At 35.9% G+C, this 24,819-nt stretch overlaps 1 protein-coding gene across 1 annotated transcript in view; it reads right to left on the reverse strand.

Moving 5' to 3' along the window:
• The window catches only part of kcc (solute carrier family 12 member kcc), an 831,023-nt gene that overhangs the window by 563,210 nt on the left and 242,994 nt on the right, over positions 1–24,819 (reverse strand). Inside the window, exons 6-7 of the mRNA XM_090408412.1 lie at positions 23,188–23,318; positions 3,691–3,926 (exon numbers count right to left, since the gene is read on the reverse strand). Of these exons, the coding sequence (XP_090264538.1) occupies positions 3,691–3,926; positions 23,188–23,318 (367 nt within the window). The remainder of the gene's footprint in view (positions 1–3,690; positions 3,927–23,187; positions 23,319–24,819) is intronic.

A 24,819-nucleotide genomic window follows, 5' to 3' on the forward strand; every position in this document is an offset into this window, starting at 1 on the left:
AGCAAACAAAGTTTGCGCCTGAAGTATCTTCAGGACTGGGGTAACTCGTGGCAAAGGTGGACTAAGTTCTCATCACTTTCCTTAGTATCCCATAATGCACAGCACATCTCCTTGCGAACATGTATAATGCTATGCATGTATAATAATGCTACCGAGACCGGTTTTGACCTTTATTGAGGTCTCTTCAGTGGGAGCCAGATCCAGGTGATACCAAGGTTGAAGCAATGCAGAACTCATATTTCCATATGCCAGTTGCCAAAAGATAAATTACTCTGTATTAGAGAAAGATGTTGGAAGTTTTTTCCCACTTGGTTAGACTATAAATTAATATTTATAGTCTAACCAGTGTAAAGCAAACAAAGTTTGCACCTGAAGTATCTTCAGGACTGGGGCAACTCATCGCAAAGGTGGACTAGGTTCTCCTTGCAGACTATACATGTCTGCAAGGAGATGTGCTGTGCATTATGGGATACTAAGGAAAGCGATGAGAACTTAGACAACCTTTGCCACAAGTAGCCCCAGTCCTGAAGATACTTCAGGTGGAAACTTTGTTTGCTTACACTTGGATAAAGGATTAAACTAAATATATAATTTATAGACGCAAGGGATCTCAGGACAGGGGGGGGGGTGATTGTGGATAGAGATCTGAAATTTCAAGGACAAATTGCAAAAGGTTTTGTAGACAGCTCTGAAAATTTTTGCAATGTTAAGGAGAACATTGAGCATGAGAGATAAAACTGTGGTGGTCCCATTGTATAAAGCTTTGATTAGACCACAGTAATCTTAGAGAAGGTGCAGAGATGGATAACAAAAATGATAAATATCAGCACAGTACAATGCTGATTACGAGAACAGACTGAGGGCATGCTGACTGCAGAATTTAGTGAAAAGAAACAATTAAGCTGTTGAAGGGATATTGTCATGTTAACACCAAGGAGATTTTTCACTTGGTAAAACGGGGGGGAAGGAACAAGGACTAGGTGTGATCCTTGGAAGTTGTAAAAGGGTAATAAGTAACTTTTTTACATAGAGAGTGGCAGAAGCATGGAATGCATTGTCTGAAAGGGTGGTGAACATGAAGACAGCGGATGAGTATAAAGAGTTGTATGATAGACTGGTGTGCAGACATACACAATGAGTCTTGTGACACCATGGAGGTCAAGAAAATAATAATATTAGTGATTATTAGTGACAGAAGGGTCATTAATTGCAAATCAAAGGGCAGTTAATTAATCAACTGCACTTTTCTGTATAGAATCCAGTATTTTGGAGTAGCTCTTAGGGCACTAACCTAGATGTGAGAGCAGTGTTCAGTTTTCAAGGATATTTGTGATTTGTGTAGGGTTAGAAGCTTTGGAGTTGAATAAATGCCTCGAGTAAAAGAGAAAACCTAATGTTTAGTTTTGAGAATGGTGAAACTATTTCAGAACTCTGTAATGGAGCAGTGTGTCAAAAAAGGAGGGTAACCAGTGACGTGCCCCTGGTTTATGATCTTGGGGCTCGTGCTGTTTAACTTGTTTGTAAATGATATATCATGTGGACTGAACTGGAGATCTTCAGTTATTTGCTGATGATGTAAAGTTGGGAAGAATTATACGTAGCACTGCTGATGCTGAATCCCTTCAGGAAGATTTGAATAGACTTTTTACTTGGACAAAGGAGTGGGGTTGTAATTATAATATCAATAAGTGCAAGGTGTTGCATTTTGGAGTGCAGAAATATAAGTCTGTGTACTATATCGATGGTGACTTCAGCAAGTGGATGAGATTAGAGATTTGGAAGTGACGGTTGACAGTAGACTGAAGTTTAAAGGGCATATTGCTAGTGTTGCAAAAGGCTGCACGTCATCGTGCTGCTATGATAAGAAGTACTCTAACATGCAAGGATAAGGAAGTGGTTGTGCCATTGTATGAGGCACTGGCCAGACCACACTTGGACTATTGTGCCCAGATCTGGTCATCTGGTTTTCAATGTGATGTGGAGACATTGGAGAGGGTCCAGAGGCGAGTGACTAAGACAATATCAGGACTTTGGAATGCTGACTATGGAGAGAGATTGAAGAGATGTGGATTGCAGAGTTTGGTGGATAGGAGGAAGAGAGGTGATATGATAGAGACATTTAAGTTAGTGAGAGGATTTCATCAGATTAATCCAGATGATATTATAAAAGAGTAGAACACGAGAGGGGAAAAACCAGACATCATCCATGGAAGTTATGTAAGAGTGTGGTGAAGAGGAGTATGAATGTAGATTTTTTACACTGAGAACTCAATGAATGGAATCATTACTGGAATTTGTTGTTAATGCAAGTAGAGTTAAGGATTTTAAGATTCGATATGATAAATATGGTGTCAGTTGAATGAACCTCCCACAATGACTCTGCTAACTCAATAGAGGGTGTAATAATCATAGTAGTAGTAGTAATTTTTTTTAATAATAATAATATATTTTTGTATTAATCTCAAAAATATTACATATATACAATAATCATCTTAAGTGACATTCCAACATGTTATTTTACAAAGTACAGCAACTAAGTCCTGCAGATTATGGTTTGTTTTCCACATTAGACTTCTATTAAAAAAAAATCAACAATTTTTATTATTAAAATGATGATTATATATTATGCATTTATATATTATATATCAAAATTATGATTATATATTATTGTTCTGGTTTTTTTTTAACATGAAATTCATACAAATTTTCCTTTTTTTTTTGTATAATATATTCATAATAGTTACTGTAGTTGCTAATTTATAGTTGCAGTTGAATAAGATTAATTTTTTACAGTATTTTATAAAATTTGCTTTAATGTATTTATGCACTGTAACTACAGCACCTAAATGTAACACTTTTTTTTGATTTGTGGTGATCTCGGGTGATTGTTCAAGATTGTTCTTGAGTATCACCTAAGCAGCATTGAACTTCTTTCCACCCAAATCCTTATTCCATGCTACACCTTCAAACCGTTTCCTGAGCTTCCCATAATCACCAGCCTTGTAATTCAACATATACCCATTCCTCACAGAAGTCCTCACACTGTTGGCAACCATCCAGGTAATCACTTCACTGCCACCAACTGGAAGGGAAGACAAACACTAATCCTTCTCATGGCATTCTTGTTACTAACACCTTTAGTTACTGATATGTTACTGCTCATCAAGTCTTCATTCAGATGGAAGGAGGATGTGTGCGAAGTGTGATCTGAATGAAGACTTGATGGGCGGTAACATCAAGTCTTCATTCAGATCAAGAAGACTTGATGTTACCGCCCATCAAGTCTTCATTCAGATCACACTTTGCATACATCTTCCTTTCATCTTCCTTAAATATCCATAATTTATTGATATAATCTAATGAATACATACAGCACACCTCACATTTCACGAAACGACTAAAAACAAAATTAAATTCTTCTAAGGTCAAAGACAAAGCTGCCGCCACCCTTCCTTCACTAGCACATTCCTTTGCTTGATAGTGTGTGTGTGTACACACACACACACACACACACACACACACACTCACACACACACAAACTGAGAAAAATATTCAAATTTATGTCATGTATCTAGATCTCGTTTTCTAAGAAATAAAAGTCAGTAGCAGTAAAAAATAAAAAATACTCTGAAGATGAACAACTGCTCAAAATAAACAATATGAGACAAATTAAGAACAATGCTCACTTACTTTAGATCTTCATTTCCATATGTGTTGACAAATACTCCTACATATACACAGATGATGGAAACAATGACACAGAAGAGAGCCACTGGCGCTAATTTGCTTACAAATGCTACTCCAATAAAGACCATAATTCCAACTATTATAAGAAGAATAGTACCATATGTTCGGAAATTATGATACATAATGTCCTGATCTTCACGGAAGTCCCCATATAACGAAAGTTGTGGTGCTATATAGTTCTGGGGAAAAAAATATAAAATAAAGAAATAAATACATGACTCTTACACAGATCCATTTATTTCACAGTCCTTAATAGACTAAATATATAATAAGAGATTTTTTCCAAGTTGCTCGTCATAAAAATTGTATTCACTATAACATTTTTATGGTTTGAATTCATTATATAGTTTTATGTTTGAACTATCGTCTACATTTTGAATATAAACTAGATCCGATACAATTTGAAGTGACTGAACTTAATTAATAATACTTATATTTTTGAAATTTATTCTAATATTAACAAAGCCAAAAGTGCACAACTATAAAATATATATCACAGTATAAGGTAATTTTAAAATGAAGTATACCTTATGTATACCTCTTTTGGAATAATGAAATTTTTTATTATTTTTAATCTTATTATTGTTATGATGATGATTCAGGACTTCCGTGGAGTCACAAGCCTTATTGGGTGAAGCCCATCCTAGAAAACACAGTCTATAACATCACTCCTTGAATTCATTCACTGTTCGTGCTCTCTGTCGCCACCCTATCACGCAATGCATTCCATGGTTTAACCACTCTCCATGCAAAGAAACACTCCTCATCCTCTTGCTCATGACTTCCTTTCTTAACTTCTAAGGATGGCACCTAGTCCTCACTGCTTCCTATTGTTCTACCATATGAAAGAACTTTCCATTGTCAACCCTGTAACTGGTGCTCAACAGTTTAAATGTTTCAATCATATCACCTCTCCGACAATCTACCAAACTTTGCACTCTATGTTCCTTTAATCTATACTTATAGCTAACAGTTGACCCTTGAAGAATGCAGGTTTGAACTGCACAGATTCACTTATATGTCGTATTTTTGGAATAAATATATTGGGAATTTTTTTAGAGATTTAAACAATTTTAAAAAAATTTGAAGACAAACAGCATAGCGCTTACAAATATCAAAAAAATTAAGAAAACATTACTTATGTCATGAATGCATGAAATATATGTAGATACTAGTCTATTTTGTCATTTATACCATAAAATATACACAAATCTATTATAAAAAAGTTAAAAATTATCAAAACTCACACACACAAACATTTACAGACCGTATGTGGTCGCAGTCAAGAGAAATATAAACAAACTTAAAGATTCAGTATTAAAGCATAACTGCATAAAATAACTGTTGATTAGTTAAATTAATTAATTAGCATAAAATAAAAAAATTATGATTCATTCATTAGCATATAGGCTAGGCTACTGCGAAGCAATAGTATCAATTGCACTAGGTTACCATAAAGCAATCATTGCTGCTTCTTCGTTAATAATGCATAAATCATTATAATAATTTATGCATTGTTATACCTATAAATAAATATGAATTTCTTTTTCACATTATCTTTTCATTTTTGATGTCTAGTGTTAGTAATACGTATAACTCATACAGTGTTTTGTATCATATAAAAAAATATTGATGTAGGTACAAACAGATAGACAGACAATTCATCTTGTAAACAGATGACATAAACTTACAGTATCGATAAATACAGTACAGTAATGTAAATGTATTTTCTCTTCCTTATGATTTTCTTAATAACATTTTCTTTTCTCTAGCTTACTGTATTGTAAGATTACAGTCTATAATATATATAACATACAAAATATGTGTTAATTGACTGTTTATGTTATCAGTAAGGCTTCTGGTCAACAGTATGCTATTAGTAGTTACGTTTTTGGGGAGTGAAAAGTTATATGCAGATTTTTTAACAATGCAGGGGGTCAGTGCTCCTGTGTTGTTGAAAATTCAACTGTGCAAGATAAAAAAATATATAATTTTTTTTATCTTCTTTTGCACCATTTTAAAGGTTGATTTATCCCCTTCAAATCATGGTAACCAAATCTGGAAAAAAAAAAAAAAATCCAGATGTGGTCTGATCAGGGATTTATACCATGGAATGACAACTCTTTTTATTTCTGCTGGTGAGAGTCCTCAATATTGCAGAAATCCTCTGGGTTACCTACACCACCTTTGCAAAAATGTTTCCTGAATTTCAAGTTTCTATCAATCATCACCCCAAGATCCCTTGCTTCCTCCAGTACAGTTCCTCCAACAGAATATGCAGCCTCCCATCGATGTATCCCAAATTTCAAGACTTGACATTTAGCTGAATTATACTGAGAACACCCATTCATTTACCCATCTATTCAGTTTATTCAAATCCTCTTGAAGGTCTATCACACCTGCACTATTACTAATAACTCTTCTCAGCTTCACATTATCTGCAAACAACTGAATATTTCCTCTGCAATCCATTGACGATGTCATTGATATAAAGGTTAAATAAAGAAGTCCCAGTACTGATCCCTGTGGGACTCAACTTGTAACCTTCTGCTTCCTGGATTACGCTCCCTCATATACAACTCTGATATCTACCGATTAGATAACTAATCCTACTAACCTAACATTCAAATTCATGTGCTATAACTTAAATATCAGCTTATTATGTGGCACTCTGTCAAATGCCTTTGTCAAATTCAAAGAAAATGTTAGAATATGCCTTTCCTTCATCAACCACTCTTGTTACTTAATTACAAAAGGCAACAAGCTTGCTAAAACATCCAACTTGATAATTCTTGTTTCCCTATAATGAAAATGACTTGTTCAGAGATTCAACATTCTTTCCATATGCCTATGCCCTTCCTCATTCAAATATAAGCTGTCTCTCTCTCTCTTGCATACAGTTCCTTTCTGTCCTCAAATACCCTTCAAGGATTCACATAATCCAAGCCTCTCTGTTGACACATTCTGGCTACCATACTATTAATTACTGATGCTCTTCTCCTCAGCTCTGCATTATCATACCTGGGCAACACACTCACCATCTTTTCTCTCTCTCTTTTAGCATCCATGCTGATCTCCCACCAGTTCCAACTGCAGAATTCCTGATCAGTTTGTGCAACAGTTATACTATTTTCTCCTCATACACCTGAGTGTCTTCATCCAGTGAAGAGGAAGCAGTGAGCTCAATGTTGCATATATCAGATTGCTAGTTTTTAGCTTTCTGTGCAATAGTTCTGACTGTTCTGGCCTACTGCATATAATTTTCATAACATGACCACTGTCACCAACCATTGGCTGAATAGTTACATAAAAAAAAAATAATAATAATAAAAAATATAAAAATATATTCTTTCATAGGGAGTAGGTGAGGCCATTTAGTTTTATATAACTTTTGGGGACTGAGTGGGCAGTTCAATTTCCACTGGTAACCAATCAGAGATAGATGGGCCAAGGCTACCACTGATTTAAGTGACAAGCAGTGAAGAGACAGCTAACAAGTACCACCATCTCATGGTCCTAAACCCTAACACAATATTTTTAATGTCTGAAATAGTATGAGTTCTATGGTCAATTTTCTTGAGTTTTACATAATGGAAAATCTAGGTTTCCAGGAGAAAAAAACCTGCTTGTTGTGCCATAAATCGACTCTTTTTTTTTAACTTGAGAACCAGTTAAAAAAAAGGCTCAGAAAAAGTTCATCTAGTCAGCGACTAGAATCAATGCAGAATAGATACATTTTTAACTAAAATCTCTGACACTATAATCAGATTTAACACTCTTTGACCTCAAGTTCTTTCTGTCACATGCTTCTTAAGGAAATTTCTTGTAACAACTCAATAAATTCGCTTTCATTATTCTCATGAGATTTCACAGATACCCAATTAATGTTTAGATAATTAAAGTCTCCCATTATGATTATTTGTTTCTCACACCCATCATCTTTATTTTGTAATGCATTTTTTTGTCACTAGCAACTATCCACTAGATCTGTAACAACACCTCACCATGTATTTGATCTTGTTAGGCTCCATCTCACACCAGATGGCTTCAAACTGACTGCTACATGAAAAATTGTTACTAGTATTGCAGTCATTGGTCTCAAACTCTAACTGGATCCAAGTCATCTAATATCATTAGCAGCACACACAGCCCTCCTCTCCTATTCTGTCTATCCTTCTTAAAAATACTGTACCATTTACATTTGATAACGGTCAGTATATATGCTTCTGATAGCCAGGTCTTGCTAATGCCTACAATATGAGGGTCTCCCAAAGTACTGACCAAGGCAACAAACTCTACCCCTTTGTTTCTGATACTACTAGCATTTGTGTGCAGACACAAAAAAGTTAGCATCCATCCATCTATTCACTGGACATCATGAGATGCCATATGGTCACTGATGCTTGATGTGCCACACCTGTCCTTGCCAGGTGGTCCTGTTGTATGCTTTCAGATACACCATCCATCCATCTCATTGACAGTCTACCCCTTCCTCTTTTCTCAGGAACTTTACATTCAATTACTGCTTTGAGAAGTCCTCTTTCCATCTTTTCAATGTGTCCAAAGTATTTCAACTTTCTTTTGTCAATATCCTTAAGGAGCCTTAAAGTTCTATCAATCCTTTCTAGCACCAATGTATCTGTCTGCCTTTCAACATATGATGTCCACAACAGCCTTCTCTGCCACTACACCTAAAAAGCAGCTATCTTTTTCCTATCAGACTTCTTTAAGTTCCAGTAACATCCATAAGTCACTGTTGGAAAAACAGCTGCACCAAAATCTTCAACTTTGTTCCTATGGAGATAGATCCATCCTTCCAGATTTTAGACGAGTCTCTGACTGCTGTTTTAACCATTCCTAATCTTCTGATATCTTCTGAACAGCAATTTTTCACATTAACACATTTGACAAGTACCTTCCCAGATACTTGAACTTGCTATATTCCTCAATTCCTTCTCTATTAGGTACACTTGTTTTTCAGCAGCCTCCCTCTATGTATTTCCTTTGAGAACCAAAATCTTTGTCTTACTAGGATTGAATTGAAGTGTCCTGATCTTACTAATCTCATTAACTTTGTCAAGGAATTGTCTTCCTTGTTCTTTCTCATCATTACAAAGAGTACTGTATCATCAGCATACCTCAGATTATTGATCAATTTATCATCAATCCTAATTCCTGTCTTAAGCTCATCCAATGCTACATGCATGATGTCCTCAGCATAGATACTAAACTGATGAGGAGAGAGTAGACATCCATGCCTAATTCCCTTTCCAACCTGAAACCAGTAAGTTAATCAAACATATGTTCTTACCTTGGCTTCTTGCTCACTGTACAAGTTAGCCCTCAGCCTGATTGTGTGTTGAGGGAAACGCATTATTTTCATTACTTCCCACAGTTTCACATGATGAACACAGTCAAAAGTTCTAGCAGGGGTCGGGAACCGGCGACTCTGGAGCTGCATGCGGCTCTTTTATATTGAATTAAAAGATGCATAATTAATACAAACAACTAAATATTGTTTTTTGATACGGCCTGTTCGTGGTGCTAGATACGATACTATGCATGTGACATGTGTTATGCTTGAAATTTGTTACGCATGTTATAAGGCTCTAAATAGAAGGTACGCCAACTTGCCGCCATATTGGATTGAGAGTCGCCCAGCCGCATTCGTTCGAGCTCTTGATTTTCTTGATGAAAGTTTGAAAGTCGAATTACTATTAAAGTGCACAACATACAATCCAGATTTAAGAAAATTGATTGAGAAGATGCAAAATCAAAAGTCTCATTAGTGAATTTTAAATTAAAACAATCAAATATCTGTTAAAATACATAATATTGTATTTTTGTTCGGACTAATTCTTTTTGCAATACAAATTCTGATTTTTTGCAATATCATACTTACTTAAACATGTTTTGTGATTAAAAACTTAATCAAACTTAATGTTTTTTTTTTATTGAACATATAAAAAATTTATAGGCAAACATAAAAGTGGTATTTGATATCTGGAAGTACTGAATTAAAAACAAATTTACCTAAATTTGAACTAACTGCAACTTTGAGTCACCAGGAAAAATCAAATTGATTTTTCCTGGTGATGACATTCCAGCAAATTGAAGTTGCAGCTCCCAAAATTTCGTTTGAATTAATTTTTTTTTGCTGGAATGGCTCTTTGGTTCAAAAAGGTTCCCAAAACCCCTGTACTATAGGGATTCTAAATTCTTTATGCTTTTCTATAATCTGTCTAAGGCAAAGGATCTACTCTCTGGTACCCTTAAATTTCCTAAATTAACCAGCTTGTTTCTCAGGCATCTCTGCCTCAACTTTGGTCTGAATCCTATATGGAATTATCTTTAATAAAATCGTGCTTGTATGAGATATGAAACTAATATTTCTTACAATCTTTCATATCTCCCTTCCTATGTAGTGGTATGAAAACCAACTAATTCCAGTCTCTAGGCCATGATTCTGTCTCCCATATAATCAATCTATGAAACACTCTTATCCCTCCATCCCCTGGGACCTTAATTAACTCTGCTCCATTCCTGTCTTTGATGACATTTGATTTGGGATTATACTTGTGCTTTAGGTCAGATATCCAAGTAGGTCTGTCATGGGTGTTTCTGGAAGCAGGTATTGGCAATAACTAATCTGTTAGCATGGGCAAATTCCAATAGTCTTTCACCATGGATGTTGTTTACCCAGACCAAACATTCTGCACTCAGGACCAACTCTCATACTCTTTCCCACTTTTGTATTAAAGTCCCCAAAGATGTAAAGTACATCTCTCCTTGGTAGGCAGTCCAAAACATTCATTAGGTTTTCACAGAATTCCCTACTCTCTTCATCAGGTCTATCTCTGTGGTGTGCATAAACTATCATGATTTATACATTGGTAAGATGATCCAGTCGCTGGGCTCTCACGGCACATCAGGACATCCTCTCGGTGGTGGATGAGGGGGATGGTCGTGGCACTACTTTGTAGGCCTCCCAGCTAGGTCCATGGGACCTGCTAACCAACGACGGCTGCGGCCCTCCATTCATATTGGGGGTTGGATGGTTCTGGAAGCCCATTCCGTAAAAAATGCCGCTATGTAAAGCATCATGTCTAAACAGAAAAGAAATAAAGCCTGGGTAGTCTCAATACACCCAGAACGGTGGTGTCAGGGTAATGTAGCAGTATTGTCAGTCCGTGACTGCTATAAAGAAATTCAATGCAGAAATTGCTTGAATATTGCTACTTGGAATGAAGAGGATTGAATCTTCTTCTTCCTCTGGGAGTTTTTCCCATTTCCATTGCAGTCCGCGTGTTACATAGATATGACGTTTGTTAGTACAACCCCCAGCTGGCCTGTCGCCGAGGAGGAAATGTATTTTTTGACTGTAGCAGCGTGTGTTCACGGGGCCGGTTTTACCTGTTTACGGGATGAAAAACCCCAGACAGCAGGGTTTTCCCCCAGATAAACTGGGGGAAAACCCTGCTGTCCACGCCCAAGACCGGCTAACTTGGCTATGGCTGAGAAAGATCCTTAAGCTACTCATGTCATCGACGGGAATCGAACCTAGGCCACTCCTTCCCAAGGCATATGGTTGCGAAGCACATAGCCACTAGGCTGTTATGAGAGAGATGGAAAGATTGAATATTAGTATACTAGGAATAAGTGAAACTTTTTGGAAAGGATCATCAGATTTTGAGCCGAAACTTCCAAATGGCAAGATATATAAAGTATATATGTCAAATGGTGAAATATCAAGGAGAGGTGTAGCATTCATTATAGAGAAGAAAACTAATAAAAACATTATCCGTGTCATCAAAAAATCAGATAGAGTAATGGCAATTCTAGTGAAGTCTAAACCTAGAGATATGCTCCTATAGAACAGAATGGGGAAGCAGAAATAGATAACATGTATGATGAAATAGAATGGTGTATAAAGGAAGTTGGAGGCAAAAAAGATAGAGTTATTTGTGCTATGGGTGACTGGAGCGCAAAAGTTGGATCAGAGAGAACATCTACACATGGGTCCATTTGGACTTGGAATTCGGAAGAAAGGACAAAAGCCAATTGATTTCTGTAACAAGCACAGTCTCATTATAACTAACACTTATTTTGAGCAAAAACCAACAGCAAGATGCCGGCCTAGTTGGCTGAGTGGTTAGCATATCCGCTCTCCAGCCAAAAGGTTGCGGGTTTGAATCCTGCCGTGGGCATGGATGTTTGTGATTGTCTGTGAAAATAGTGGTGGTAGATGGCACTTGTGTTGATGATGAAAGTTGCTGTGGTGGAGATGGAGATTTATAGAGCAGATGTCCTCCCTCGATGAGCTTTTGGACTCCCTGGAGGAGTTATGTAATAATAATAATGATAATAAATACACATGGGAAAGTCCAGATGGAAGATACAAAAATCAATTAGACTATATTGTGGTCAATAAATGTTACTTCAATGGAATACGGAACTCAAAGGTGATGCCAAGTGCTGACTATAGATCTGATCATAGACTGGTCTTAATGAAGATGAATATTCACCTGAAAACAATAAAAATTAAAAAAAGTCAGTCCCTAAAATGAGATCTGCAAATGGTACAAAATCCAATAGTAAAATCAAAATTTAATGAAAATGTTGCAGAACTGCTGTTTGTACATTTGCATAATGAAAATGAACTCTCTCAGTGAAATAGACTACAAGCAGCTATCATAACATCTGCTAAAAACCACATCAATAAACAAGAAGAAAAAAAGAAAAATCCATGGATAACACAAGAAATAATCAACCTTATCGATGAAAGAAGAACATGGAAAAGAGGAGCAAATGAAGAAAAAATATTAAGATATAAAACGGATAAAAGAATCAAACAGTTATGCAGAAGATTGAAAGAAAACTGGATAAATAGGCAGTGCATCAAGATAGAAGAATTACAACATAGGAATGAAACTGAGAAGCATTCCTGAAAGTGAAAGAACTTAATGGAAAAGCAAAACATACACAATCTAATAACATGAAGGACAAAGATAGAAACATAATCATTGATAAGGAAAGGATAAATGGAAGATGGGTGAAGTACTTATCAGATTTGTATGATGATGATAATGGTAACATGTTAGATGATTCATGACACCTTAAGTTAAACGTAACAACAGATACCACTCTAACGATAAGAAAGGAGCTAGAACACATAATTAAGAATCTTCCTAATAATAAATCCCCTGGGTGCAATAATATCCTGGATGAGCTGTTGAAAGCTTTGACTGGCAATAATAACAGCTATTTAGTGGAATCCATTCAGGACATCTATAAAACAATACAATTACCTGAAGTTTTTTCAACATCTATCTGTATACCAATTCCAAAGAAAAATAATGCACAAAATTGCAACGATTACAGAAGTGTGAGCCTAATATCCCATGCATCTAAAATTATTTTAACCATTGTTAACAAACAAATTGAAAGAGCCTTAATCGGTGAATTGAGTGAACAACAGAAAGGTTTCGGAAACTGAATGGGAACCATTGATGCTATCCTGGAACTAAAAATACAAATAGAAAGATCACTTCAAAGAAATAAGAATATTTATTTTCTTTCAGAAGGCTTTTTGACTGGGTAAAACATAATAAAATATTCAATATATTAGATAAATTAGACATGGAATATTATTATTCCTGATACCTCCAAGGAGTCCGAAGACTCATCGCGGGAGGACATCTTCAACTGTCTCTACACCTTACCTCTACTACGAATCAATGCCATCTATCGCCTACCTCCAACACCACCACAACTAGTAATTTTTTTGTCTGTAAATTGCGTGTGTTCTGAAGGGCCGATTTGTATGTATGCGGGATGAAAAACCCGATTTTCCGGGAGAAAAAACCCTACTACCTCCGTATAAGATCGGCTAACTCACCATCGATTGAAATCGACCAGATAAAGATTCCTCCTGTCGCGACGAGAATCGAACTTAGGCCTATTCCAATCGAAGGGCGCAATGTACCATCGTTCTATATCATGTATTTAAGATTATAAAAATGATTTACACCAAACAGAAAATGCAGCTGTTTAACTCTGAGACTTCTGTAGTGAAAATAAAAAGAGGAGTTAGACAAGGTTGTATCCTTTCACCCAATCTATTTAATATCTATAGCAAGACAGTGATGAAAAAGATTGAAAAACAAAAAATAGGAATTAGTGTCAATAGCATAAAATACAACAATCTTAGATATGCTGATGATACCATTCTAATAGCAGAAAACAAAAACAAATTAATCAAATTACTGCAGCTACTAATTGAAGAAGGTAAAGAATTTGGATTAGATATAAATGCAGAAAAAGACCAAATTTATGAAAATTTCAAAAGAAAACAGACCCAAGCCATAAATATTCAAAAACAACATGAAAACTGAACATACAACAGAATACAAATATTTAGGTACCTACTTTACTCCAGATGGAAAGCAAGATAAAGAAATAAAAATAAGAACAGCCATAGCTAAAGATGCATTCTGGAAAAATAAAGATCTGCTCAGAAGTTCTGCGAGTATCGAGACAAAGAAAAGAATGATAAGAACATTAGTGTGGACAATTTTCACATATGGAAGTGAGATCTGGATATTTAAGAAGAGAGTAAGGCAACAGATAATGGCCTTTAAAATGTGATGCTATAGGAGAGCTCTGAAAATCTCATGGACAGAACATGTGAAAAATACAGAGAATGAGAACACAGAGATCTTTATTACAGGAAATAATCCATAAATTTCCTGTAATAATCACAGAGATCTTTATTACAGGAAAGATGAGATTGGCGGGGCATGTGCTGAGAGCTTCAGCAGGACAGAGGATACTAACAGTTTTAGAAGGAAAAATTATGGGGAAAGGATCAAGAGGCAAAAAAAAAAAAAAAAAAAAAACCAGAGGACGTGGCTTGAAGATATAAGATCATGGACAGGATCACATGGCTATGCAGAAACAAAAAGGAAAGCCACCAACAGAGAGAACTGGAAGGACATGGTGCTGCACCCTCTCACTGAGGAAGCTACATGAAGAAGAGAAGACCCTTAAGTCTAATACAAAGCATCCTGTCATTAACAGGATAATAACGAAGAAGGGCTCTTGCATAAACTGTCTTCAGTATCACAGCTACTCCATGATGCTTTAAGTCACCTCCTGAATAAACAACTGTTTACATTCCTGTTTTTTGAAGTGACCGTCTCCATTCCATCTAGTCTGTAATTCCTATGAAGTAAATTTTATACCTCTCCATCTCTTTGTAGACAATATCAAGAATATCCATCTATAGACCATGTACATTCCATATGCCTACGTAAAGTTTCCCTTTAAGATTAATCCCATACCTTCTATATTCCTTGTTCACAATATTACTGACTTTTAAATTAAGGGGATAAAAATCCCTTATTATTTTACAGCCAGTATGCGAAACGCTAAGATTGAAAACTACAATCTACGAGTTTCATGCCGAAGAACTATCGGCGAATCCAAGCGTAAGTGACCAATTGGTAGTACAACACCAAGGCAACTCAAAGCAAAGGTGGAGCAAGCACCCTCACTATCCTTGATATTTTTTCATAATGTGAAAACACAGCTCCTAGGAGATGTAATACTGTCATTACATTATGAGGAGAGGCACTACCCAGACAGGTTTAAACCTTTTTTTGAGGTCTCATCAGTGAGTAGGTAGACCTGGATGATATCAAAGTTTAAGTGAAAAGAACTTACATACCTTCACTATAAGAATGCCAGAGTGGTGTGCCCATATATATATTATATAATATAATTAAGATGAAAAGCCAAACGGCTATATTTTCTGGCAAAGTCAGTTAAATTAAAGGGATAAAAATCCCTTATTATTTTACAGCCAGTATGTGAAACTCTAAGATCGAAAACTATGATCTACGAGTTTCATGCCGAAGAACTATTGGCAAACCCAAGCGTAAGTGACCACTTGGTAGTACAACACCAAGGCAACTCGAAGCAAAGGTGGAGCAAGATCCATCACCATCCTTGATATTTTTTCATAATGTGAAAACACAGCTCCTAGGAGATGTAATACTGCTTTACATTATGAGGAGAGGTCACTACCCAGACTGGTTTCAACCTTTTTTGAGGTCTCATCAGTGAGTAGGTAGACCTGGATGATATCAAAGTCCTTATAAGGACTGGTTTAAAGGGACAAAACAAGAATGCTTTTCATCTTCCCTGTTATCTGTAGAGGACAGTGTAGGGATAAGGTGTTATTGTGCTATTAAAGCTCTAATCATGGCAGGAAGGTAACAGCAATAGCCGAGCCTCAGAGAACTTACATACCTTCACTATACGAATGCCAGAGTGGTGTGCCCATGAATATTATATATTATATTATATAATTAAGATGAAAGGCTTTTCATCTTAATTATATAATATAATATATAATATACATGGGCACACCACTCTGGCATTCGTATAGTGAAGTATGTAAGTTCTTTTCACTTAAACTTTGATATCATCCAGGTCTGCCTACTCACTGATGAGACCTCAAAAAAAGGTTGAAACCGATCTGGGTAGTGACCTCTCCTCATAATGTAAAGCAGTATTACATCTCCTAGGAGCTGTGTTTTCACATTATGAAAAAATATCAAGGATAGTGAGGGTGCTTGCTCCACCTTTGCTTTGAGTTTCCTTGGTGTTGTACTACCAAGTGGTCACTTATGCTTGGATTCGCCAATAGTTCTTCGGCATGAAACTCGTACATCGTAGTTTTCGATCTTAGAGTTTAGCATACTGGCTGTAAAATAATAAGGGATTTTTATCCCCTTAATTTAACTAACTTCACCAGAAAATAGAGCTGTTTGGCTTTTCATCTTAATTATTACTGACTTTTGTTGGAGACTATAATATATTTCTTGAACAGAACCCTCTGCCTAACTCCTGAACATAGCTCTGATTATTCTGCATGACAACAGTTGCAGCAGGTCCTCCCCACATATCTGGAAGCTTTTTTTTACACTCGTGTCTGTGGTTTGCATGACACAGTCAGACAACTTGCAGATATCTGTTCTTATCTAGTACCTTACTTATACAGACATCTTTGCACATGCTTGATAGGTTCAAACCTGATGAACACAAAATTGTTCTCTCCTCATAATCATTTCTTTAATAATATCATTCCCATCATTAACACAGTTACGTAACATTACATCATGAAAATTATGGAAACAACTACCATGTTAGAGTAAAACTTTTTACTATAAACCAAAATAAACACTCGATGTTTCGACCTTCACATTTAGGTCATCATCTAGAGTATACACATATATATATATACAAAGAAACAAGCTGCACCACACTCTACATGGCATGCTAAAATTACTGACCAACAGTTACAACTATTGGCCTGACCTCTGGTGGGAAAAAAAATTCTTACTACATCAAACCTAAAATCCTATTATCATTATTATTATTATTATCTACTATCAGATTACAAAATTAAATTAAGCTGGAGAGCAACGTGTTTACAAAAAAAGGAAAAAATTAATAAAACGTTTAAAAAAAAAGGTTTGTATACATGATGCTCTCCAGCTTAATTTAATTTTGTAACCTAATAGATAATGATAATAATATAGATTCCAGCTTTGATGTAGTAAGGTTTTTTTTTCCACCAGAGGTCAGGCCAATAGTTGTAATGGTTGGTCAGTAACTTTAGCATGGCATGTAGATTGTAGTGCAGCTTGTTTCTTTGTATATATATATATATATATGTGTATACTCCAGATGATGACCTTTATTATTATTATTATTAGCACCCGACTTCCATGGAGTCAGAGACTCATCATGGTGGTACTCACTATTGCATACAATGTTCATCCAACTGCATCTTAAACTGATTCAATGTGTCCACATCCACACCACACTCAGGCAATGCATTCCACTCACCATGACCTTAATGTGAAGGTCAAAACGTCGAGTGTTTATTTTGGTTTATATTAAACTAAAGTTTTACTCTAACACAGTAGTTGTTTACATAATTTTCATGATGTATTTTGATCACCGTGTAAGTATGAAAGAAAGGATTACGTAACATTGTTGTTCTCACACACACGTTATCACCATTTCTCGCATAAATTCAATTTTCCTGACTCTCTATGTTAGGTCTCATACCAATTAATATGTTTTCAAGACTTCTGATACCAATTTTCAACACTAAATTATTTTGTATTCTTAAAGACCATTATTATGTACATGTATTTAATAATAATTTCATATCATTAGGGAATATCACTTATAAAAATATAGTACTGGAATTATTCAATTTCTGCCAATAACAGGTTTAGTGGTTGGCCGTAAAAATATGTTCAAAGGGATTTGTTTGAGTAAAAATATTATTTTGGAAAGGATTTATGGTAAAAATGTTATGCTGAAAGGTTTTTTCAACAGTTCTCAAAAATGTTTGAGAACTGTTGCTCTAGAAATCAAACTCCAAATCGATGTCAGTGAATCCATCAGCATTATACAAGTCCTTCTGTCCAGCAGATTCAGTCCATTGGTGTATAAAATTTATACCTTTTCCTTCTGCAAAACCGGTGCATTGATTCATTTGCAATCATTGCTCTCCTCCTCAGTTCACTTCTATCATAGCATGGCAACAGACAATCTTCCTCCTCTCACTCTTCTCTTTCCTTCCAGTAACTTTTAATATCTTTTCCCATACAATATTTTCACCTCTCAAGTCATTAGTGCGAGCCAAAACAATCCATTTTTTCACCTTACTTTTTCTGCATCCTAATAGCTTCATTAATATTAATTTTTGCACTAGGAAACAAGGTTTTGTCATGCTTTCATTAAGTACTTCTGATACAATAAAATCACTATGCAATTTTTTTAATCCTCTTTCTCTCAATTATTCATACGATCTTGTTTCTTTACATCATATGTTACATTTCTCACCCTATAACTTATGTTTCTATCATATCCCCTCATTTCTACCTATTAACTACCCTTTATAACACACAAACCTTTGTTCTCACAAAGAGCATTCTACAGATGTGTCACAATTTTGGTCACTTGTCTATGGTTCTTCTCCACCACCCTCTCATCCAGAAGGAATATAGGTGAATGGCCATCAACATCTTGATTATTATAAATAGTAATCCAGATGTGGATTATTACAGCCTCATATAGAGGAATAATAACCTCCCTATTCCTGCTTGTTAGTGTATTCTTCAAGTAATCTGACATGCTGCATAAGCCACCTATCTAATATGTCCTCTGAACTTCAACTTGCTGTCATACAATTACCCCAATCCTTAGCCTAATCAATTTTCCATACTCCACTTATATCAACATAATGCAAATCTTAAGCCAGAATCATGAATGGTATGCTAGCAGAGATGTGTGAGGAGAAGGGAGTAGAGGTTGTGGATGCATGGTATGTGTTTGAGAAAAGAATGGAATTATACAGGTGTGATGAGTGCATTTGAATGGCTTTGGAGTGAGTGAACTGGAGAAACCATTGTGTACATAGAAGTGTAGTGTGTGATGCAAGAAAGAGATCAGAAGTAAGATGAAGTGAAAAATCAGGAGAGTGGTATTGAAGAGACAGAAATGCTTGGTGGTGGAAACAGTAGTAGTAGTGTAAGAGATGAAGATAGAATGGGGGAAGCCTGAGTGGACAGGAAGGAATGGCATAGGGAAAGTGGATGTTGAAAGTAGCAGTGAATGTGGATATGGAGCATATTGCGATGTGGGTGGTGAGACTGAGCAGATATATGTGGTGAGCAGTGATAAAGATGATTGCACACAGGTAGGTGTAGTGGGGAAATCACAACCAACGAGTGGCTTGGATAGGACTAGTTACAGACCTAAAAATGAACTGCTGTTCATTTTGTTTACAAATGCCAGAAGTATCAGAAATAAGTTCAGATGAAATGGTTTCACTGATTGAGTTTATTCACCCCAAAATTGTTGGAATAAGTGATACATGGTTGAATGAAGATGATATTCTAATGGGAATAGAAATGGAAGAATACAGTATTTTTCATGAGGATAAAAAGGCCAAGAAGGGAGAGTGAAGTGCTGATGATGATAGCAAAGGAAACAGTGGCAATGGTTATATGAGGGAGTGTGGTGTAAACTGGAGGTTTACAGGAAGTCATATATAGTTGGATGATGCTATAGGCCAGGGAATGTGGAGGGTGATAATGAAGAAATGTATAAACAACTTGGATTAGTGAACAAAGGAGGGGTAATTAAGTGGTGCTTAAGGGTCAAAGCTGTATAACTGAGAAGGAAATTCCACGTAGAGGTCTCCTTTCAGTTTAAAGGAATGCGGAGACCCGACCAGGGCGTCTGACCTAATGTCTAATCCTCACCTTCTCGTGGCGCACCCTGTTAGGTATCTACCTGGACAATGAACGATAGAGGACGGGCTGGAAATTTGGGATTTAGCCAACCAAACTGTATTCTTATTGGCTTAAACCACAATATAAAATGATGGTACAACATGATAGAATTTCATGCCGGCTGGGGCATAGCCTGGTTAAACAAGGCCCAAGTTGTTTTCGCCAGGGTGAACAGCAAAAAGTCAACTACTGGAACAAATCCTGAAACACACCCCAACTCAACATCACCAAAGTTCAAGATTGGTACTATCAACGTAATAAGCCTGAATGGCAAAGAAATGGAACTAGCTGAGGAATCTGATAAGTACCAGATCAACATAATAGGGGTGACTGAAACAAAAAAGACAAAAACTGGTGATATCTTTCTGAGCAATAAATACAAAATGTTATATTCAGGTAATAATAATCAGGGAAAAGAAGGAATAGCTATTGTATTCAACACTAAATATGAGGCTAATCTTCTTGAATGGCAGGCAATATCAAATAGAGTGATGTGGACAAATATCAGAATGGGAAACTGGACAATGAGACTTATTTGTGCCTGTGTCCCCCATAGAAGGTTCTACTAAGGTAAAAGTGGAGGAATTTTTTTGAGGCTTTAGAGAAAGCAACTGACACAATGAAAAACGAAAAGTTGATCCTTGTTGGGGATCTAAATAGAAGAGTAGGAAATGATTGTCAGACATACAGAAATAATTTGGGAAAATCTGGAGAAAAGAACAAAGCTAATAATAGTGGCAAATGCCTGTTGCATTTCTGCTTGAGACATGGACTGGTTATTACTAATACAATGTTACAACAAAAATGTGCACAAATTGACATGGAGAGAAGAGGCACGGAATAAAAAAGTCTCATTGACTATGTTGTTGTTGATAGGGATGTTTTCTCACTTGTGCAGGACACTAGCGTGTACAGTGCATTTGAAATTGTAAGTGACCATCATTCAGTCTTGAACAGGATAAAATTGAATTAAGATTCTCAATCAATTTTTTTCACTTTACCCTTCTGTGCTCTAATGGCCTCTATATCATCATTAATTTTTGCACCCAGAAATCATGATTTTGTCGATCTCTTGCCAGTCACTCCTCACAGAATTGCCATACAAGACTCACTCCTTGATTTTTCCTTCTTTCTCTCTTAGTCAAGCACTCATTTATCTTATTTCCCACTTCTTTCTTTCTGATATCAGCTGACCCACTTGCCAGACACTTCTGTATTTGTTGCAGCACCCACTTTGCCCTGTGTATCACTCCACGTAACTGAGCTATCTCCTTCATTCCAGCCAACTCTTCCCTCTTTACATCTGTCATACTATTATTCTTTTGACCAACACTTTTACACTCTCTCTCTCTCTCTCTCTCTCTCTCCCCCCACCTGTGTCGCTTTAAACCTCTCTTTCAATCCCTATCCGCTATTCCATCACACACATTTTCATGCATATTCTTTGTTCTGTCCAGTGTTTCAATCACCTAACATGCACTCTTGACCCTTGCTTTCATAGCATTTTTGGCACACTTTTCTGCAACTATCACTTTCAAAGCAAATTCCATTTATCTTTGGTATCTTGCACACATTGCACTGTACAAAGTCCTTTTTTGTTAAATAATTATTACTTATTATTATTATTACTACTAAGTGACATCTCCAAGGAGTTCAAAGACTCACTGAGGGAGGGCACCAACTCCATAACTCCCTGCCCAACCACTCAATTCACCAACCACAGTGAACTGCAACCAATCATCCACACCAATGCCATCCACCACCACTAGTATTTTCACAGACATTTGTGCCTATAACAGGATTTGAACCCACATCTTTTTTGGCTGGAGAATGGAGAACTTGGCCAAACAATGATGCCTTGGATGGCATTGTTCTGCTTTGCATCTTTGCCTTGTGCTACACTACACTATGTAAATTACCATGCAAAAAGACTATATATATATATATATATATATATACTATATTTAAAACAAAACTTTCACTTAAATCTAATATTAAGTCCACAATACAGTCTAATTGTAACACAATTTTTAACTAATATCACTGTTTTTTTTTAAAACTAAACAACTTAGCTTTCAGAGCTCTTCAAAGTCCTACCACCATCAATTAATTCTTAGACCTCCTGCTAACTTTTTGCACTTATTATTATTTGTGTATGTGTGTGTTACAATTTTAATATTGTATCTCTTATGATGTCTCTGAGACAGAGACAAAATATAGGAATGATTTAGTTATTTTCTGTGCTGAAATAATTCCATTAAACCTATCTATGAGTTTAATGAAAGTCATGTTACCAGAAGAGTCTCCAAGCAGTGGAAGGAGGGTGAGATAGTGCCAATGAAACAAAAGCATCACACTACAAACAAATTTGTATTTCTTCTATGGCTATCAGGATTTTAAAAAAAATTAATACGATTGTACACAAAACTAGATAGATAAGGATAATATTATTTATGGAGATCAGCATGGATTTGTTAATAGGTGCTTATTTAAGTCAAGCACCTCTTAAGGAAATATATACCTTTATGTATATACTGTAGTTCGTATAGATTTTGTAAAAGATGTGTTAGGCTGCCACAAATGATATTTAAGTGGCAACAAATGGAATGGACTGAAATGAATACAGAAATGAAATGATACAAACGGAATGAGTTTTGACATCAGGATAGTGGACTGGATTGACAACCAGTTGTCTGACAAGTATTAAAGAGAGATGATGAATTAGTTTAAGAGTGGTAAGACAGACTTGATACTGTCTATTGCAATAACTCTCATGAATCCATAAAGATTCTGTGATGATGATAATTATATACAGTCGGCAATTAGTTCATTCAAAGCATAATCAAATTTAATCAAATTTTACTAAATATCAAATGTAAAGCAGCTCTTTTACACACACACACACACACACACACACACATATATATATATATATATGAATAAACAAAGGGAAATATTGCCATGTTACCAATGTTTTTTCTGTTGTCAAGTTTGCTTAAAATTAATTCATTAAATCGTTTGCATATTTTCCTCTTTCAGAATATTAAATATTTCTTACCAAGAATATTTCCACTGCTCCTACTAAATACATTGCTCCTGCCAAAGTAGTTGCTATATAAAACATGATCCCAACAGCCCCTCCAAACTCTGGTCCTAATGATCTGGAAATCATGAAGTAAGACCCACCAGCTGAAATATATAAATAACTTGTAATTAAAGCAAACTAAATAGCAAATGGCCATCTAGTGATGATGATGATAATAAAACAGCACCAATTTTTACTGATTTTTTTCCCCCACTGACCAATTTTGTGGTAAAAATTGGTCAGTGGGGGAAACCTTACTACCTTAGCCCACCCAAGGTAGTAAGGTGCACAACCTTCTACGAGTGGAAATTGCAAAAAATATAAATATCATATTAAAAAGTGATGGTTATCTTACCATGCAAATAGTATATGGGTAATTATACTTCATAGCATTTCTTTAATTCATACTAATAATAGAAATAACAAACCTATTATTATTATTATTATCCAGGCCTCCATAGAGTCAAAAGACTCATCGTGGGAGGTCGTTTTTAGGAAATACAAAGTCTATCATACCACTCCTTGAATCTATTAACCGTCCCCACTCCAACCACTCTCTCAGGCCATGCATTCCAAGGTTCAACCATCCTCTAAACAAAGAAACCACTCCTCACCCTTTTGCGCATAGCCTCCTTTCGTAACTTCCAGGGATGGCCTCTTGTCAACGCTCCTTCCACCAAGTGAAAGAACTCTCCAATGTCTACCCTGTAACTGCCTCTCAACAGTTTAAAAGTCTCGATCATATCACCTCTCCTTCTTCAATCCACCAAACTCTGCAGTCCACATTCCCATCAGTCAATCCTCATAACTCATATTGTACAGTCCTGAAACCAACTTTATCTGCCTCTGTACCCTTTCCACAGTCAATTTATCCCCTTCAAATCCTGGGGACCAAATCTGAGAACAATAGTGTAAGTGTGGTTTGATCAGGGCCTTATACTGTTGTGTACATTATAATTATTTATCAACAAGATTTTCCTAAAATGTATGAGAATCCAGAGAAATTTACTGACAAAGCACACAAAACTGTCTCTGACATGCATTCCACTCATTAATTGCTGTGCAAGAAAATAATAATGATACTCATGCCTTTACACACAACATGCTTAATCAACTTATAGGGATGATTGCTTGCACTGTTCCGTCTTGTCATGCACCGAAAATTTTCTCCTGCATTAATCCTAAGAAATCCATTTGATAACTTATATGATCCTATCAAATTCCCTCTCTTAAGGATTCTTTCTAGTGTTACCAATTAATCTATATTAATCAGTAACAAACATTTGCAAAAATGACATCCTGTGTGCTGTAAATTAAAAACACCAGAAATTATATACTTAGTTTAATCCTTTATCCAAGTGTAAGCAAACAAAGTGTTTGCACCTGAAGTATTTTCAGGACTGGGACAACTCGTATATAGAAGAAACCAGTCTGAGTAGTGCTCCTTCCCATAATGGTTTCTTCTATATATGAGTTGCCTCAGTCCTGAAAATACTTCAGGCAGAAACTTTGTTTGCTTACATTTGGATAAAGGATTAAACGAAATATATAATTTCTTGGTATCGTTAATTTATAATATAACCAAGAGGAAAAGCTTCCAACAGC

This window comes from Typopeltis vanoorti, chromosome 18 (assembly GCF_054136105.1).
Source record: "Typopeltis vanoorti isolate ZY-2024b chromosome 18, IOZ_Tvanoo_1.0, whole genome shotgun sequence".
Lineage (NCBI taxonomy): Eukaryota > Metazoa > Arthropoda > Arachnida > Uropygi > Thelyphonidae > Typopeltis > Typopeltis vanoorti.